Here is an 18,495-nt window from a genome sequence, read left to right on the forward strand (position 1 = left end):
TTGGAGAATCGGATGAAAGAAGAGCATTGGCCCGCAACGAAGTCGATATACTATCATCGATGATCGGGGGACTGGTCCTGTGGCATTACTTATTTACGAGTCGCTTGGTAAGTCCCAACATTCTACTTCTGGCTATTTGAATATATAATTCCGTGACACTCGTGCGGGCCTCCTTCAAGCCAACAACATAGAGAATGCTATTACTCGACTAACAGATACCCGTGTTTCAGCGGGGGAACAGACTTAACATGTCTAGGATCGGCACGGCTAGTAAATAGAATCAAGAATAAATTTGCGCTATAAAGTCGGACACTCATTTTTCTACCTGTTACATACTTTTGTAGGAATCTAGTATACCCTTTAGTCTACGAGTAACGCGCATAAATACCCCCAACTCCTGCTAAGATATTCGTTTTTGGCTGCTCCGGGCATAATTAAAATTTATGGCCACTGCGCTTCGAGTCAATTCATTAGTTGCCCTCTAGACGGAGCCTAATTAAAAAGTTTCATAAATTCGAAAAACTCCAACCACCTGTCGATCGTCTATTAAGCGTTAGTGTGTGTGACCAATTCTTTGAACTATAAAGTGTTTTGAGTAGGGTCAAAGTTGATCAAGCCGGCCAAATTGCAGGTCGAATGGGGTTAATGGTTTATAGATACACAGAGATTAGCGTTAGTGTAAGCTAAGTGAAAACTCTAGCAGCGAGTGATTAGGGTGGATGGATCAAGTTTCATGCTAGATTACAATTAAATTGAACGATGATTTTCGTTTTTACCAGGGTAAACTTATTATATCACTAATAAGATTCAATATTTTGATGTATTTCAGATAATAACAAAACAAAACAAAAAAAAAACACTTCTTAGAAACAGGATCAAAGAGAGAACTGGTTATTTATTAGCCATCCTCAAAATCCTGTTTCCCCTCACCCAAACACGATGCCCATTCGTTATTGGATTTTAATGAGGAATATACAAATTATGATGGGATAGCCGGCGAAAGAAGCCAAGAAAAGAAGCGGAGACAGGGCGAGGAATGTCAAGTGGCAAGTGCAACATGCCCCCCAAACATACCCCTCCACGATGCCGTGGTCATTAGCATGCGAAAGGCAACCACGAAAGGCAGCCAGATCCACCGAGGAGACACCACTAACCACCAGCCACCAGCCACCACCAACCAGTTGACAGTTGTCAAATCCACTTACGCTCTTCATGGTAAACAGTTTCTGACGAGCCTGCTGAAGGATTTATTTAAGTGCAGACAGACTAACAGACTAATAAGTGCGGCACGGCGGCTCCCCCTGCAAACATATTCATATAGTATACATATGTGTAGTACATATGACGACAGTCACGGAGGGGGAGGGGCTGCTTTTACTACCTGTTTTTACCTGCTCTTTTCTCAGCCCGAGCTTTATTTCAATTTTTAACGGACAGCGCCTGACTGGGAAAGTCTCCGTTTGATTTCTATTTAATGCCACGAACGGGAAATTAAACTTCGGCTTTAACAGCTTTGCTGGACTGCCGAAACATAATTTGGCATTTTAACTAAATTCAAAAGGAAATTACTTTTGAGCAGCCCAGCAAAGCGGGCGCGCGAAATGATAGAAAAACTATTGGGCTTTCCTGGGAATTCCAGTTTTTATTTCGTTACTTCATTTTCCATTTCAGATTTGAGGTAGTTAGTACTGTATGCATAGTCTAAAACATTTACATTTGGCTCATCCTTTCACTAGATATTGTTAACACGTAATATAGCTATACTTGACAATCAATCACTCATTTTTCGAGTAGTTGATGTCTGCAATCTGCATTTCGTGTACATTTTTAAGGGTACTCATGTTTATTATTTCTTTTTTCAGCAGATCAGCCTTTGTTGGAAGATGCCACTGCGAGAAGCCATAAAACTGATCCGACATTTAATATATTCTTATTAACTATTCAGAATAACATTAATTCATTACACTGAACACTAGTTTGCAAAGAAGAACACTCAGGTTACCTCTGAATTAGAATTATTGATTTTTAATCCAGATTGGGTGCCTAACTAAGAACTTTACTGACATTTTAATAAAATTATAGTTTTCTTAGACAGCATATGCAAAAATGGTTAAATTGCAAGCTAGTGTATTATTGTAAAGATGAGCAAAAGAATATCAGTTAGCCGAACAGCATATACTCTGGCTTAAAACATTCGAATTTAACAATTCGTAGGTAATTAAGATAAACTCTGCACTTGGCCCTTATGAATGAGTGCATTTCTCTCCAATGTGTTTTATATTCAAAAATAGGTGCTTTGCCGTGAATAGGAAGTCAAGTCAGCTCTGCATGATGGAGGAAACACGCTCGACAAATAGAGATAACTTCATGAAGTTGGGGAAGAAAGCTGGAAGAGCAGGTTGATCGAACAGGTTCATTCGCAGTGGAGTTGAGTCTATGAAACAGTGGAGGACAGGTCCCAAACCAACTGTTTCAATAGCGATTAAACAAATGAGTTGGCTCCTTCGTTTGTTCGGTTCCAGATGTTTTCGGGTGGCTTGTCGATCGGCAGCGGGTTAAATGGATTGTAGTTGGTACCCTGTCTCAGGGTCTAGCGTAATATTTGCTAGCAAACAAAAAGGCGAACAGAACAATCGAAATACTTGAAGGCTCCCCAAAAAAAAAGAAAGAAAACCTAAACTCGTGACTTAACAAGGCCAAGAAGCTAAAATGGAGGGGAATGACGATGGATTTGTATGGATGATGAATGGCGAGAGCAGCAATTGTGCAACCATTTCCACACCATCAGCGGGAAATCCATCAGGTTGGATTAGAATAGTATTTCTACCATGACAAAAATTTGCCACCCTTTTACAGCGCAAAAAGGAATAAATAACAGTTCTTTTACAGATAATGAACATGAGGACTAAGTTTGAAGGATATTTTAAATGAAATAAAGATTACAACTTGTTATGAGAATATTTGGTTTACATGGTATTTTGAAAAAGATATATTCAAAATTTTCTAGTAATATATTATGCCAAGCTTATCAATGTTTTGGAAATTTTGAAATTTTTTCTGTGTGTACTCAGAAATGTTCAATACGATCACCTCCTGTTTGCCATTTGACAATTGATGGGCCGCACATTTGTCTTTCACTTGTCGCCTTGCCGTCTTGTCTTGCACCTTCACCAGCCATCTCTTTCATTGTGCGACTACCCATCTCTCTCTGCAGCTCGATTTCTTTCCCTTTCTCGCGGGATCTTTTGAAGTGAACCCGTTTTGACAAATGTGTGTCATTGCTGGGCCATCAAAAGACACGATCGTTGGAGTCTTTTGCTCTCCGAATTCGATTTTGTTTGGCAAGGTAAGGTGTATTTTTGGGCTATTAATGCTGCCGCAAACGGTAAAACCGAATCAAGTGACTGGCAATCTGAAGATGATCGTCATCATCGTCGAGATCAACAAAAAGCATTCGATGCCGCAGAAACTTTCAATGAATGGAAATTCATTGAGTGTGAGTGGTTTTCAGTACAAAAGGTCTTTGCAATCCACTTCGATTTATTTTAAAGTTTTTTTTTTCTAAATTAGTGCATACGGGAATTTGTAAAAATGGCTTTGATCTGCTTTATCCAAGACTCGCTGACAGTTTCTCTTTTGGTCAATTGATCCACATTTCCGCGTAAATTCCTAAGAATTCTTTGGGACACTTCTTGGTGACACATTTGTCATTTCGTCTATTGAAGCCATTACATGGTAAATGATTCCAATAAACAGACCAGGACAATCCGGTGCATCACACTTTGGACACCAAAAAGCGACAGCCAAGAAGCTCCGAATGTGTGCGTGGGGATATTTAACAGCTCCCATTGTGGCGACAGCGATGAAATTCGAAAATAATGCCATCACATTTTGAAATTCTTTTCCAAAAAACATCCACGAAGGAACCATGGCGGCGACAAAGATATCTTATTTATACTCAATGGCCAGTGGGGCGATGTTACTTTAGCAAAGCACTTGCAATGAAATCAATCAATCAGATCAAATATGATTGCTGTATAGATGAATTTATGAATGCAAAAATATAGTATTATTTATAAAGCAAGTTAGCACTCGTTCTGTAAGGCAGGGTATTGCTCATTCGACTGGATGGCTAATGGCTCGAAATTAGGAGGAGAATTGCCCAACATTCGGTTTTGCATTATTTCAGAAGCCATCAGCGGCGACACGGCGGCCGAAAAGCTCGCCACAATTTTCATTTAATTTTCTCCTTCAGCCGGGGAGCCATTCTCCGGACCACAGCCCCCCGTAGAACATCAGCCCCACCCCATCCCCGACTTTCCGAAGAAGTTGCGTAGGTGTCCGGGGTGCTCGTCCGGGTGTGTCAACTGCTGCTGAAAGATTTTCGTGTCGTCGTTTCCATTCCGCCTGCCCACAGACGACAGACACGAATTCTTTCGACAAGAAAACACATTTCAAAACTTTTCCCCGTGCCTCAAACATTTCTTTTTTTCGTTTTTTTTCATTTATTTCTTTTTTTTCATTTTTTTCGTTGATGTTTTCTTGACGGTGTCGCAGTGCGTAAGTAAAAAAGATTTAGCAATAGCAATGAATTTAGTTAATTTATGGCATTATTAATAACATCAAGAAGAAAAGGAATATAAAGCGAAGAACTCACAAAAATATTTTAGAAAATATACAGAACTCTCACAAATTACGAATGGTACATACGCTAAGTTATAACAATTTAAATGTTAATCCGAAAACAATCCTGTAACTGAAAACTAATATGTATGGAAATATAGGTGAAATAAATAGATTTAAGAAATATTTAGCTCGCATACCCTTTAGAAAGTGTATTACTGGCAAACCATGCACTGGTCATATGACCATTTAACAAATGGTAACCTATGATACATTTTCGTTTGTGTGACAATTTGGCTTAGCAGAGGGATCTAATTAGACTACATTCATTTCAGAGTCATCACGCAATTTCAAAGATCTCGTCCGAACAATGGAGAAATTCAGTGGGTCAGCTTAGTTATGCGGAGATTATTGAATGATAGCTAGGCCAAAGCCATAAATACTCGGGCCAGTGTGGTATCGATGTTTGTGAATGGCACGAGCTCAACATCAACCTGCATAAAATGCAAATAAGCCCGACAAAAGACGCGCCAGAAACCCCCAAAACCAAACAAATTTACGACCTAATCAATAGACTTCGAAAAGCTGTTTTCGGCCTTTGTTTCCCCTTTTTTCGGTTTGTTTGAGCCTCACTAACTTAACTTTGAGAGGTTTCTGGTTTTCTACGACCAAAGGTGTTCCACTTGCCCCAAACGAAATTTACATTAATTTGTGAGCAAAGTATGGCATATTATGCAAATATTTAACAGGCTCCAGCCTCTGGCATTTCCCTTAGCAACTGAATGAGAACTGTTTTCGGAGATACTTTCAAACATTCGTAAACTTGTTTCATTAAATTCCTTCTAATACCCTGTACTTGCTTTAGTGTTAAACGCCAAACGCCACTAGTCCGCATCTGTCCGAATGATTTTTCAACGAAACGATAACCTGGCTGACTCGCTTTCGAAATCAGGCACCTAATCAGTGTTATTTAGCAATGACTTAGCAGACATTCAAATTTAAATAGTCCCAAGTCGAATCGTCAAAACAGGCGCATTCCTTGAGTGCTACTTTGAACCCGAAGGAGATAAGTAATTTCGCTGATTCGGAACTATTGAAAGTGCTAAATAGATCAGATCATTCCCTAGGAATTTGGGTTGCGTCAAAAAAGCATGAATGAATAGCTAATGCCATGCATATACAGAAAATTCCCCAAAGACTTCAAGGCGAAATCTAATTTTAGCCAAAGGTTTATTCTTTTTCGATGTCAATTTATTATTAAAATTTATGACGATATTAACACGAATTTCGGCATAATACTTTTACGCATTTGACGTTTTTATAGGCCACCCCCTTAACACCTTTCCCGACCTAAATTTTCACCCGAGAGAAGACAACTAAAAAAGATTTGTACCAATTCTTATGCGAAGAAGCGTTTGAAAATTAAGTCTCTTTGCCGCGTTATTTATTGCATAATTATAGGAAAACTGGCGACACAACAAAGTAAAAAGATTATCGCACATTTTGACCCCAGAAATAAAATATATTTCTTCTTGAAATTGTATTTTGTTGGCTTCTAGAAAAGAAGCCTTGACGAGCCCAGCATCCCGTCCAACAAAAACCAGTGCTCATAAGCAGATGAAAAATGCCATAAACATAGATATCCATATGTATTAAGTGGAAACGTGTAATTTGCATAAAATCGCCTGATTGAACGTTAAATATTTTTTAAGATTCAGATTATGGAGTCGAGAAATGCTCATAAAGATCACCATTCAACGGCTCTAAGAAAAAAGGGGCACAATAAAATTGGAGGCACACACCGTGGAAAAAAAAACGAGGAACATTCCCAAATCATCAACTATAAACTAAACCATTTTGTAATATATTTCTTTAAGTGTCACCAACGACATCAAACTGAAGAAGAGAGATAACCCAACTTTAGAGCACCTTACTCGTAGATATACAACAAACAGAATATTTGCATAAATTACCCAAAAAGTTTTTTGAAGCTGTTTTACATTTTTAATGAACAACAATAAAATAGTCTTAGGCATATTGAAATGATTAGTTTGATGATATTTGTTTTTTTTTCGAGGAATGTCCTAAGTTGTTGGAGCTAAAAAATTTTATGACAAACTTAAATGAAGGAAGGTAACAACTTTTTAATAAATTAAAACACCTGTTGAATTGCATTGAATTTGGGATTCAATTTAAAAGTTATATTGGCATTTCATTTCAATTGTGCGATTTTTTAATTTATTATTCTAAAAGTTTAGTTAAATAGAAGGTTAATCATTATAAAAAGTTGAGCCCTAATTATAAAGGATATAACATTTGTGTATAAACAATAAAATATAATTATTCATTTTTAATGTAAGCCATTTTCTTTTTGGGATTGAAAAAATGGGAACTTTAGTTCTGTGAAAAGGAAACGATGAATGCTGCCACCAAGAAGCGCCCGAAGATAGCCGCCATCTCATTAGACCCTCTACTTCTAGTTTATTTTAAACAGGGTTTGATTGCTTATTGTTAACAGCAAATGTACGCAAATTGAAAAAGCAACGGCCATCTTCCAATTGCGAAATCGAGTTGGCAGGGCAGTCGATAACATGGCGATTGACTGGCAAATATCGGCATCAGAAGCTGACGAAACATATCGCCAATCGATTCATCGATTGCAAAGCCACAGCCAGCTGGTCTCCCTTCGCCTCTAATTTTTGTTTTGATTGGTGAATTTTGGCAGGGATTAGCATGGACGATCCTCTCAAGCCCAAGCCAGTTCCACTGGCTGCCGAGACGGTTCTGTGGTTCGAATTCCTGCTCGATCCGCACAAGATTACGCAGCATCTGCAGCGCCCGCATCCCGGTATGTTTGATTCACTTGTGGAATCCGGCCGACAATTTGAGATTACAATGCATACCCACCATTTACAGAGCCCAGCGCCATGGAGCTGATCATGCAGTTCATCAGCATGACGCCGGACACGGCGATGGCATCGGTAGTGACTCCTGGCAGTGATTTGCAGAACCTTAACCAGACGCCCCCAAACTCGGGACCCATACCCGGCGTGGTTGGTGGTGCTGCTGCGCCGACAACACCCACTGCATCCGGCGGAGTGGGCATGCCCCATAGTCCACAGAGGCCCGCAGAGATGGGCCTGCAATTGACCCGCAAGCAGTTGGCACTTAAAATCCTCGAGCTGAAGGTGGCCACTTGGCTGAAGTGGGACCTGGATGCATTGGAAAAGAACCTGCCTGTGATTATGCAGCTGGCCCTGCTGCGCGATCTGTGCACCATAAGCTATGGCTGCCCGCTGGGTATTCCCCTGCCGAATGATTTTGACCTCAAGATTTGTAGGTTGATCCTTAGCTCCCACTTATACTCCGCTATAACCTATATGAATCCTTTCAGCCACTGCTGGAAACGAAAGAGCAGCAAGATTTGCCTTGACCATATACCACCGCCTGCTGCTGCGAATGCAACTCATCAAGGAGCAGGCGTTAAAGACGCCACGTCCTCAAAATACAATGTAAGATGTGGCTAACCTATCCATACTAACATACTCAAATGAGGCTGAATTATAGGTACCAAACTGTGGACCAGCTTCAGCAGTTTCTGGACGCACCCACTCAACCATCCATCGAGTATTTGCAACAGCTCTGCGCCTCGACAAAACCTTTCTACGTATTCCACTACGACAGCTTTGTCACCCTGCAGTGCGATGATCTGGGCACTGGCCAAAACTATGATCTTATGCACCTAATTACACCCCAGGAACTGAGAGCTCAACTGCACTACGAGCTCGCCCAATATTACCTGTACACCAAGCAATATGTTCTGGCCCGGGAAGCGGCCGCCGCGTGTAATACTAATCTGCAGGCTATCCCGCCACAAACAACTCTATATTTCTGCCACATACGACCGGTAGAACTGGAAGGCCTACTGCAGGCCTGTGGAATCAGCGCCCAGGAGCAAACACTCTTGGAAAAGTTCCAGCAATCGCTACTTAACAACTACACAGACATTGTGTCCATCCTGCGGTTAGACAACACAGCGCGAGAAATCCCTCTAATAAGCCGGCGGCAACTGGAACTGGACATTGAGGGTTCCATCTCCACGGGTATACTCAAGGAAACAGTTCAGCTGCAAATGCAAGTGGCTGCCTTGAATGTGGTGCGCAACATCTTCGAGTGGGGCAGCATCTTTGGCAGCGTGGAGTACTTTGAGAAGTACAGGGAACTGGACTGCCTACCACCGCTGGTGGAGGCTTTGCAGGAAATGCTGCCCCACTGTACATTCAAGGAACAGGCGGCTCTTAAGCATTTCCTTATCGACTGTTTACTTCATCAGGGCGGGCAGTCGCGACAGTTGCTACAAACGGTGCGAGGATTTGGACTGTTCTCGCCAGATGAACTGCAGGATATTGACGAACAGATGCTGCAGGCGACGCCGCCGGTGCCCACCAACTCGTTGGCCTCGCTTTCCGACTGGATGTGTCACTCCAAGAGTAAGAGACTCTTTAATTTATGTACCTACATTCATAAATAATATTTTAATATACCCCTTGTAGTGAGCAGAGTAGACGTGGGAGCTCTGGAGCGACAACTGATTAGCTGCACCAACGCCAACACAGTGAGAATCCTTCTAGTAAAATTATGCGCAACTGCTCCTGGAAAACCTCTGTGGGCCATTAATCCCAGTTGGGACGTTCCGCAGCCCCTGAAAACTCTTATAATGGCCATGCCTGTAAGCTTTTTGCAAGACTTCAGCTATGTCCTTCTCGGTAAGGCGCGAGAATTGGCCACAAGAGGTAACTACATCGATGCCGTTGCTATGCTGAGTGTACTGAAGTCGGAAAATCAGCGCCAAGAGATGGCGGCCAATGTCCAGTTGATGTGTAAGCTGCTCACCTGGGAAATCCTGCACATCCAGATAACACAGTGCCTGGAGGAGTGGCACCAGAAGCCACTAGATCTGCAATCACTGGGAGCAAGATGCAAGCAATGCCTGGGAGCCCTGCAGGCGGGAGATTCAATTATCCCACGGCCGGATATCCTAGAGAGCTGCGCCATCATGCTGCTTAACCTCACCGAGTTTCCGCCTCTCCTTTACCTGGATAAACGAGCGGGTCCCCTGGAACTCCCACTTGCCTTCGCCGCCACCTTTATCGAGATGGAGAAGATGAAGGGTCCCAAGAAGGTCTGCCGCGATGCCTGGGAACTGATGCTGAGCATGTTCCTCAACGTTCCGAAGCGTGGGTCCTCAGGAGTCGGCGGTATTAGTTCCCTGCAGGCCTTCCTACAGCGAGTCCGGCACCAAAGCGTTTTTGGACTCGCCATCTCCATGATAGGCAAAGTCCACAACATTCTTAAGGACGACCCCAACCATGATTTAAGCTGCGAGTACATGCAGCTGTGGCCCACCAGCATTAACAAGTGAGTAGATGGCAGTTTTCTAGTTTGCTTTCAAAATAATATTTTTTAATGCGCATTACAGCCCTATCAGCTACAGTTTGAGAAGCGTATGCGAGACCCTGCAATGGCTTCTGTCCGAGTCTCTGTCGTACTATCCGCAAACCATTTCTTGGCTGAAGATGAAAGGAGATCTAGATCTAGCCATCGGCAATAATGAGTCCGCAATGCGCTGCTATGTGAATGCCCTGGTAACTGGCACGGACTACTGCACCATGCCGCTGCAGAGAAATGTGGCCGACGACTATGTAATCCGCAAGATGATTCGATGTGCCGCCAATTTGGGCTGTCACATGCAGGCCACCGTTCTGTGTCAGTTCCTTGATGAGATCGACTACGGCATTGTGTTCAAGAATCTCAGCGAGAAATCATCTAATTTTACCGATGCAATGGATGCATATTACAGCTGCATTTGGGATACCACTCTACTGGAGTTTATCGTCAATCTGCATGCTAAGCGAGGCGAACACAGTCGGAAACTTGAAGCGGTAGGAATACTTTAGTCTGTGTTAATTCGCGGGTAATCAATAACTCCATATCTCCATATCTCCCTTTTCAAAACAGATTTCTATGATGGGCACTCTGGAGCTGAATGCAAACAACAATGAGGAGATCAAACGAGAATGCGCCATGGTTCGGAAATCAAGATTTCTGCGTGCCCTGGCCAAGCAGTATTTGCTGTAGTCGCAGCCCCCACAGTCCAAACTCTAATTCAAAATCCAATATTCATAATCCAACACCCCAACCTCACCCGCACCCACAAGCAGACCAACTAGCATTAAGCTCAAAGAAGTAGTTTTTATTGTAGGCATAGACTTTAAATACGGTTAGGTTAAAATTAAAGAATTGTACGTTTTTCCAGATGAGACCCGAATCAACTACTTGGGTCGTCTGCCTCGTCCACCGACGCCGCCGCTGGTCTTGGCCTTTTTGTTGTTGGCACTCTTCTTTGCTTCCTCGGCCTTCCGTTTGGCAGCGTTTGTGGCATTCGGAGTGCTGGGCAGGGTCTTAAAGAAGCTATCGAGTCTCACCTGAGTCTGGGCCTGTTTGGATTTCATTAGTTTTTTTGCACCGTTGCGAACGCGCTCTTCGCTGAACTGCCGGTCGCCGCAGAGAAACTTGACAAGACCCTCCTCATCCGGCTCGACCCACTTGAGGTCTATGGATTCGGCATTGGCTACCTCTGGTTCGATAAAGAGTTCCCGCGCCACTTTGTAGTTCCAGTTCTCGGGCACAGTGTACTTGCTGGAGTCCAGGTTATCCAGAATGGTCTCTATATCCCGGTAGTTGTTGATCAGTTCGATAGCTCTCTTGGGTCCAATACCCTTGATGCTCTCACAGTAATCGCAGCCCAGCAGAATGCAGAGGTCAATGAACTCCCGGCTGTTAATGGACAGACCTTCCAACAGCTTGTCGTAGCTAAACTCCTTGACGGGCATCTTCCGCGCCTCGCTGTAGGTAAGATATCTCAACAGTTTTGTAGATCCGAATGTGAGGGCGTCCATATCCTCTGTGGCGGTGGCATAGACCTTTCCTGCTTTAACCAGAGCGGCACACTGGGCCTCCGCTTCACAGGGTGCATCAACATAGGGCACACCCATTAGCGTGAGCAGCTCCTTGGCCTCTTTAGCGTGCTCCTTGGTCACCCGAACCAAACGGCGATTGAACTTTTCAATACCGGCGTCATCTCCCGCATCGGTGGCTGCTTTCAGTGCCTTTTCCGCTTCCTCCCGCCGTTCGGCACGCTTCGCCAACTCACCCGATTTTAGATCTGGGGGCTTTCCGTCGAAGACATATACCGGCTTGATTCCGTTGTCCAGCAATCGGATGGTGCGGTAGAACATGCCCATCAAGTGGGACGTGGGATCGCCATTTACGGTGGCCAACTGGGCACCTTCGGAGCGCACGGCGATGAGAAACTGGTACAGGCACATACTGGCATCGATTGCCACCTTGCGTCCTTTAAAATGAAAGCGTTCAACTTCAGCTGTGTTTATATATAACCATAGCACAGGACTCACCGAAAAAGTGCTTCATCTCACTTTCGCGAATCGCCTGTGGCGCCAGATCCGCAATGAGCTTAGACAAGCCAAGAATTCCCATGGCGGTTGTATGATGCCTTAACACTTGTATTTAATTAAATATGTAGTTATAGTAAAGTAAGGCCACGGGTTTATCAAATTGTTTTGTTTGTGAAAACACGCCGCGCGCTTTTTTTGGCAACAAGTGTGACCGCCTTATCTAATTTTCAAAATACCAGAACAGCATCACAATTTGTATGGTCCTAATTATTATTCGTTTTTTTGTTAGTTTTTTTAAGTTGTTTCAAATATTTTATTAAATTTATTACCCGCAAAATAATTGGTTTTCAGTTCTTAAAAACAAAACATTTTTAATATGAAAGTGTTTCTTTTGAATATTTTCAGTTTCGTTTACAAATATTTGTGGTCAGACCAGTGGGACTAGAATATGATTGCCGGTGAGCAAAATATACTTAAATTAGATGGCTTAGGTTAATAGCGCTGAATTTGTTTGGACACTATCTAGAACGAGTTTTGAATACAATTAGAACGAGTTTTGAATACAATTTAGAATATATAAATATTTTAAAATCATAAAATGGTAGTGGCAACTGAACATTTCTACCAATTTGATTCCGTTGTAAAAAGCCCGCCAAAACTGAGTAATGAAAAGAACACCCATTATATCGCTGGGTATTTTTTAGTGCTTGTCCACCGCGATACTATCGATTGTGACACCTCTTCTAGTGACCAGATTGAATGTGTGTCGGCTGACGGAAAAACAGAAAAGCCATTAGAAATATGGTATGTAAACAGGTGAAAATTGTGGGAAAAAGCGCCGGATAGTGTGTGCCAGCGAAGTGAAATGAAAACGGCTGAATTGCTAACGTATTTTGTGTGTAAATAGAGCGCAACAAATTATCCGCGAGGCGAAGTGCCCGACTATCGGTTCTCTCCCGCCGTTCGGTTGTGTGTATAAACATGGCGTCGTTGTGGCTCGAGATGCCGAACAGAGTGGGTGCGAGCGGGACGACCAGTGTGTGTGTGTGCGCCTCATAGATTTGCAATGTTGTTTTTTCTATCGCCTCTCTCGTTTCTCTCACTCGCTCGCTCGGCGAAGAAGACACGCATACACAAACTCGCAACTGCCGAAGACCTAACTCACACTCAAACTGCGATTCGATTAAAAAAGAAATAGGCGCACCGAAATCCATCGTATTGGCCGCCAAAAAATTAGCAAGTGTAATCCAATTGTGACTTTGTATCTTTCCATGCCATCGTCGCACGAAAAGGATGCTAACAAAGCGGCAGAAACGGCAGCCAAAGAAAATGCCGCCGATAAGGTAAGCGATGTGGAAAATGCATCGGTCGCCGCGGGGGTGGCGAAAGCCGAGGGGGCCCAGCCGGAACGGGGGCCCAAAGATGCAGCCGAATCCCCCGCCGCTGCCGACGCCTCTGCCGCCGCCGCTGATGACGTCGCTGATAAAAAAGCCAAAGGAGACTCAACGGCAGTTTCAAATCCCGAATCGGATGCAGGTAAATAAAAAAGCAAAAGCCACGCGCACACAATCATAATTGTGGCTAACTGTGTGTGTGTGTGTGAAGAACGAGAGAGAAAAACAAAAGTCACAAAGTGAATTTACCGCGCATTTCAAAAAACGCGCCGAACTTTTTAGCTCTCTTTTCGGGAAAGTTCTTTTCCTCTCTCGTTCTTTACGTTGGGCTACTTATTGGGAGAGTTCCGATGTGGCGCTGCGGTCTAAAGCGTCGTTCCTGTTTGTCTCTCTTGTTTACCGCGCTATGCTGATGCTGGCATGTGGTTCGATCCCGCTCCGTGGCGATGTTTACAAAAATATTATTTGAATTTTGATGTTGATGACGGTGGGCTTCTTTCTGCTCTCTTATACTTTACTTCCTTCCTAGGCTTTTGTTCATGCTAAATCCTTTAAATGGGTTCTGCGTAGTTAATGCCGAGGTACAGCAAAACTTCAATATTCATGTTCCCTTGCGCTCCCAAAACAAATTAGCATTGGACTTCCCAAGGTTGAAGATATTCTTTTTTATTTCATTATACTTATGTGTAAGCACTTAAGCTTTTACAAGTCATAACTAAATTTAACAATTATCTGCAGCGGACAAAAAGGAGAAATCCCCCTCGCCGGCATTAAAGAAGTCCAACAATAAGGATGCTAAAAAGGAGGACAACTCCGAGAAGGACGAGGAGAACACGGAAGACGGCGATGATCCAGAGGAGGAGGATGAAAAGGCTAGCGATGAAGAGATTGAGAAAAAGAAATCCAAATCAGATGCAGAGGACAAGAAAAAGGAAACCACTGATGAGTCCAAGCCAAAGTCCGGAGCCAATAAGCCCAAGAAACCCGAGCCCAAGGCCAAGAATGGTAAGGTGGCCAAGGAAGAGGACGATGACGAAGAGGACGAGGATGATGAGGATGCCGAAGATGATGATGGAGAGGAGAACGATGGCCTGGACAAGAACAACGAGGTGGCCGAGGATGATGAGAATGTCGTGGCTCTCGCCGAGATTGATCGGATCAATGAGAATATAAACAAGACTCGTGTAGATGGCCTGCAAACATTGCATGCAGTAAGTCAGCGGAAAAATATATTTCCCGAAAACTTGTTCATCATTTCACTCCTCATTTACAGATCTGCTTTGGTGCACATGGCAAGAACAATGTGGTCAAGAAGAACTTACGCTCCTTTGCCGGTTTCGAGTTTGCCAAGGATTCAGCGGAGTACAACAAAAAGCTAGATGCCATCAAAAAGGTGGATAATAAGGGGCTGCGCAGCATCTGCGAGATCCTTACCCTCGATCGCAAGGGCAGCAAGAACGAGACTGTCCTGCGCGTGCTCAAATTCCTAATGGAACCCGACGAGTCGCTTTGCTTGGAGCAGGGCGATGAGGAGGAGGAGGAAGATCCCGAGGACGAGGATCTGGATGAAGATGAGGAGGACCCGCCCAGTGAAGAGGACAAGAAGCGCAAGAGCGGAAAGTCTAGCGGCGGCGCTGGAAGAGGCTCTGCACGCAACTCCACCGGACGTCCGCGTCGTTCGACGGCAGGAAAGAGTATGCTCATCTAAATTAAAAGTAAATTATATATCTAAACATGTTTACGTTATAACTTTCAGAAATGTCCGCCTATGTAGATTTCTCAAGCTCTGAGGAGAGCGAGCAGAAAGTGGCACTTCCCAAAAGAAGACGAAATGATGACTCTGAATCAGGCTCAGATGTAAGTATCCTTCAACCAGAAACCATACACACAAATTTGGCTAATGTGCCGTTTTGCTTACAGTACAATCCTTCTGCCAATTCCGACTCCGATGGTGGTCGTGGTGGTGGTGCTGGTGCAGCGGGTCGCAAAGTCCCAAGCCGCGGCGGTCGCGGTCGTCCTGCGCGCAAAAGCCGCAGAAGAAACTCTGATTCCGAGGAGGAAGAGGAATCGGAAGTTTCCGATGCCGATAGTGATGTATGTATTACTATAAATGTATGACCAAGTGACCTGTATTGAAATATCCACATCACCAGGTCCCAAAACGCAAACGTGGTTCCGTGGGGAAACGTGGGCGACCGGCAGCTCCTGCGTCAGCTGGACGAAGGGGTAGAGGGCGAGGTGCAGCTTCCCGAAAGCGCAAAGATTCAGATAGCGAAGATGAGGAGGTATCTGAGGATGAAGAGGAGGAGGACGTCTCTGATTTTGCCAGCGACCAAAGCGAAGTATGTAAATTAATTTCCTTTTTATATACTTTCCCTTTATACTTTATACATTTGTCATCTTTATAGGAGGAACGTCCCAAAAAGAGTAAGAAGCCCATTACGCCTGCGAAAAATAGCAAAGCTAACAACAAGTCAAAACCAGCTGGAAAGGGTATGTTTCAAATAACGTGATAAATAATAATATGAAATAATAATTATTGTAATCCGTAGCCGATAGTCGATCGAAAAAATCAAAGAAGGAATCGTCCGAGGAAGATGATGATGTGGATGACAAAGATGAATCCGACGAGGATGAGCCACTAACCAAAAAGGGCAAACAGGCATTCCCAACGGTTGGTAGCACCTCATCGAAATCGTAATGTGTAATCCTCATCGAACATCTCATTGCAGGATGAACAAATACGCGGATATGTCAAAGAGATTCTGGATAAAGCAAATCTGGAGGAGATTACCATGAAAACTGTGTGCAAACAAGTGTATGCAAAATATCCAGACTTTGATCTAACAGACAAGAAAGACTTCATCAAGGCAACAGTGAAAGCGGTAAGTTACTACATATTTATAATTTGCGTTCCTTTAACTCAATTACTTTCCCTATTCTTAGTTAATTGCGACATAAAACGACGTGTACACAAAGCCACTTAGAAGTCGGAGAATGGTCCAGGCTCTGTAGACACACAAAACAAAACAAAACAGGCGTCAGCAAAGTCACGACGTTGTACGCCGATACAGAATGAAGTGGGGCATGGTTCGCGAAATGTAACTCCTAGTAGTTGTCCTATAAGTATATGATTTGTACTCCTATCCTAAAAGCTATCTGCAGTTCACCTTAATCCTAACGTCAGCGGCAGTAAACTATCCATTCTTATATATATTCATCTGTATATATAACTTTTTATTTGTCCAACCGTGCGCACGCATACACATTATTTTCTATTTTCTTGAAAGTATGTGCTCTCGACAGCTCTGCAATGTGTGTAAATTAAGCAAAGAGAAACTTGTAAAAATCCGATGAAAAAAAACACCTAAACTGTAGTGCATTTTGATTTGACGTTCAACAAAAAATGATGTATTTAACATTAAGGCACAAGAAATAATAAACAAAAAGCAAAATTAAAAATTTACAAAGGCGTGAAATATCTGAATTTCACACACTGTCAGCAGTACAAAAACAAACGAAAGTGGAAAAACTTTTTAAATTTACACGATTACAAAACTTTTTTGGCCAATGTAAAAAAAGAAATGTATCCTTTTGGGCGAGTAATTTTAAGGCACACTTGAGCGGAGCTCCTGATCCAAATGTTTAACTGCTGTTCCCATTTTCGTGTCTCCGTCGCATCCCAACTCCTGTTCAACCCAAATGCTTGGGCCCCAGTGTGATTGAAGATAGGAAGGTTTCTCGGCTAATTAACTAGAGACAAGCTCACAACAAATTGTGAGTAAAATAAAAAAACAAGATTGAAAATGGAATGAGGAAAAGAATAAAGTTAAATATTATAAATATTAGATATTTACAAGGTAATAATAGATGTATGTTAATTTTAAAAGAACAAACGAATAGAAAAACCGAATATTTAACGTTTAATTGCCTGCAAGACAAAAGTAAAAGAACAAAATCCGTTTGAATATTATCAAAGTCGTCGCCTCTCAATGGAAGTTTTCTTGTAGTAAACTCGTAAATCAATATATCAAAGACAACACTAATTAAACCCCACTAAATTAGTTTAGCCCCAGACATTGGCAACTAAGCTATATAATCTTGTGCATTCTGTTCTGTTTCAATTTTAAATGTTCGCTGAAAAATGCTAAAAGGAATGCAGTGTATCAGTAATAAAGTGCTACAAATTAAGAGAAACATCAATTTTCTGAATGGGTTGGAAAAATGGATACAAGTCCCAGTGGCGGATCTAATCTGGTTTTTCTGAAAACATCCTTTTTAAATAGTCCATATATTAAACCTAACTTAATTTGAAGGAAAAAATAGGCTTTATTTGGGTGTCAAATGGGAAGTTTATTTGGAATTTTTAATTGTTCAATTAGGACATTTTCTACAATTATCTACACGATTTAAGAAAAGAATTAAACTAATTTCTGTCGGGGATTTACCGGGTGGTAAGTGAAAGCTGTCGAGTGGACAAAACGCTGAAACATACAGATAGTCAGTTATGATTCAGATATAATATATTGTCAAAAATAGTTATTACATGTTAAAAAAAAAATGTAAATATCAATTTCGGGGCAAAAATACATATATCAATGAGAAGTGTGGATAATACAGGAGAAGGAATCAACTTTTCTCTCATAGTTCCTGCAAATAGATCAAAGCACGTAATTTAAATGAAACGAATGGAAATGTATGCACAAATGTAAATTTCAAAAATATCATTTGATTGCAAAATAAACGGCTTGACATTGGACCCAAATGAAATGCTCAACGAAATGGGTTATTGAACGTTCTACTTTTAATATGTGGTTGGGTCATACTTACCTTAGTCGAGTACTCAGGATACGCAGGATGTCCTTTAAAACTTTCGCTAGAATGAAAAGAAGAAAAACGACTTCCCACAACCGTTGAAAATTGGGATCTCTTTTTTCAAACTGCCATAGTAAAACCATTGAAAAGTTATTCGGATAGTTTCCTAATTCTAGACCTGAATCACT

General features: G+C 42.4%; 3 protein-coding genes and 2 long non-coding RNA genes across 8 annotated transcripts; 4 read left to right on the top strand and 1 right to left on the bottom strand.

Moving 5' to 3' along the window:
• The first annotated feature begins 2,132 nt into the window (after window positions 1-2,132).
• Window positions 2,133-2,961, top strand: LOC113564341. 3 transcript variants are annotated; one of them, XR_003407929.1, is made up of 3 exons: window positions 2,150-2,214; window positions 2,292-2,803; window positions 2,879-2,958. It is a non-coding gene; the product is annotated as an uncharacterized LOC113564341 (long non-coding RNA). The 3 variants fall into 3 exon arrangements; XR_003407928.1 differs by having other exon boundaries at window positions 2,151-2,214; window positions 2,890-2,961; XR_003407927.1 differs by having other exon boundaries at window positions 2,133-2,214; window positions 2,292-2,958.
• Window positions 2,962-5,866: 2,905 nt separating this feature from the next.
• LOC113564342 lies at window positions 5,867-6,449 on the top strand. Of its 2 annotated transcripts, XR_003407931.1 has the most exons (3): window positions 5,867-6,105; window positions 6,183-6,272; window positions 6,336-6,449. It is a non-coding gene; the product is annotated as an uncharacterized LOC113564342 (long non-coding RNA). The 2 variants fall into 2 exon arrangements; XR_003407930.1 differs by having other exon boundaries at window positions 5,867-6,272.
• A 794-nt stretch (window positions 6,450-7,243) lies between these two features.
• LOC6548487 (integrator complex subunit 8) lies at window positions 7,244-10,940 on the top strand. Its single transcript, XM_001975265.3, has 7 exons — window positions 7,244-7,471; window positions 7,540-7,959; window positions 8,018-8,135; window positions 8,191-9,113; window positions 9,177-10,041; window positions 10,103-10,565; window positions 10,642-10,940. The coding sequence occupies exons 1-7, from the start codon at window positions 7,357-7,359 to the stop codon at window positions 10,759-10,761; spliced, it is 3,024 nt and encodes a 1,007-aa protein (XP_001975301.1). The 5' UTR covers window positions 7,244-7,356; the 3' UTR covers window positions 10,762-10,940.
• On the bottom strand, window positions 10,860-12,337 carry LOC6548486 (flap endonuclease 1). Its single transcript, XM_001975264.3, has 2 exons — window positions 12,099-12,337; window positions 10,860-12,037 (listed from the first exon to the last, which is right to left on the bottom strand). Exons 1-2 carry the CDS (start codon window positions 12,178-12,180, stop codon window positions 10,956-10,958), a joined length of 1,164 nt encoding a protein of 387 aa, XP_001975300.1. The 5' UTR covers window positions 12,181-12,337; the 3' UTR covers window positions 10,860-10,955.
• A 451-nt stretch (window positions 12,338-12,788) lies between these two features.
• LOC6548485 (protein DEK) lies at window positions 12,789-16,453 on the top strand. The gene is made up of 11 exons (XM_026980219.1): window positions 12,789-12,902; window positions 13,391-13,634; window positions 14,231-14,703; window positions 14,766-15,186; window positions 15,249-15,349; window positions 15,413-15,586; window positions 15,646-15,834; window positions 15,901-15,985; window positions 16,045-16,166; window positions 16,225-16,377; window positions 16,439-16,453. The coding sequence occupies exons 1-11, from the start codon at window positions 12,900-12,902 to the stop codon at window positions 16,451-16,453; spliced, it is 1,980 nt and encodes a 659-aa protein (XP_026836020.1). The 5' UTR covers window positions 12,789-12,899.
• The last annotated feature ends 2,042 nt before the right edge of the window (window positions 16,454-18,495 follow it).

This window comes from Drosophila erecta, unplaced genomic scaffold (genome assembly GCF_003286155.1).
Source record: "Drosophila erecta strain 14021-0224.00,06,07 unplaced genomic scaffold, DereRS2 tig00000092-arrow-pilon, whole genome shotgun sequence".
In the NCBI taxonomy this organism is placed as follows: Eukaryota; Metazoa; Arthropoda; class Insecta; order Diptera; family Drosophilidae; genus Drosophila; species Drosophila erecta.

What these genes read in the sequence shown, in the direction of transcription:
- LOC6548487 (XM_001975265.3), top strand. Translation starts at nt 7,357, where the DNA reads ATGGACGATCCTCTCAAGCCCAAGCCAGTTCCACTGGCTGCCGAGACG. An exon ending in CCACGTCCTCAAAATACAAT is followed by an intron (nt 8,136 to 8,190) that starts GTAAGATGTGGC and finishes GCTGAATTATAG; the next exon opens with GTACCAAACTGTGGACCAGC. An exon ending in ACAGTCGGAAACTTGAAGCG is followed by an intron (nt 10,566 to 10,641) that starts GTAGGAATACTT and finishes TTTTCAAAACAG; the next exon opens with ATTTCTATGATGGGCACTCT.
- LOC6548486 (XM_001975264.3), bottom strand. Translation starts at nt 12,180, where the DNA reads ATGGGAATTCTTGGCTTGTCTAAGCTCATTGCGGATCTGGCGCCACAG. An exon ending in TGAGATGAAGCACTTTTTCG is followed by an intron (nt 12,038 to 12,098) that starts GTGAGTCCTGTG and finishes TTCATTTTAAAG; the next exon opens with GACGCAAGGTGGCAATCGAT.
- LOC6548485 (XM_026980219.1), top strand. An exon ending in ACTCTGAATCAGGCTCAGAT is followed by an intron (nt 15,350 to 15,412) that starts GTAAGTATCCTT and finishes TTTTGCTTACAG; the next exon opens with TACAATCCTTCTGCCAATTC. An exon ending in TTTCCGATGCCGATAGTGAT is followed by an intron (nt 15,587 to 15,645) that starts GTATGTATTACT and finishes CCACATCACCAG; the next exon opens with GTCCCAAAACGCAAACGTGG.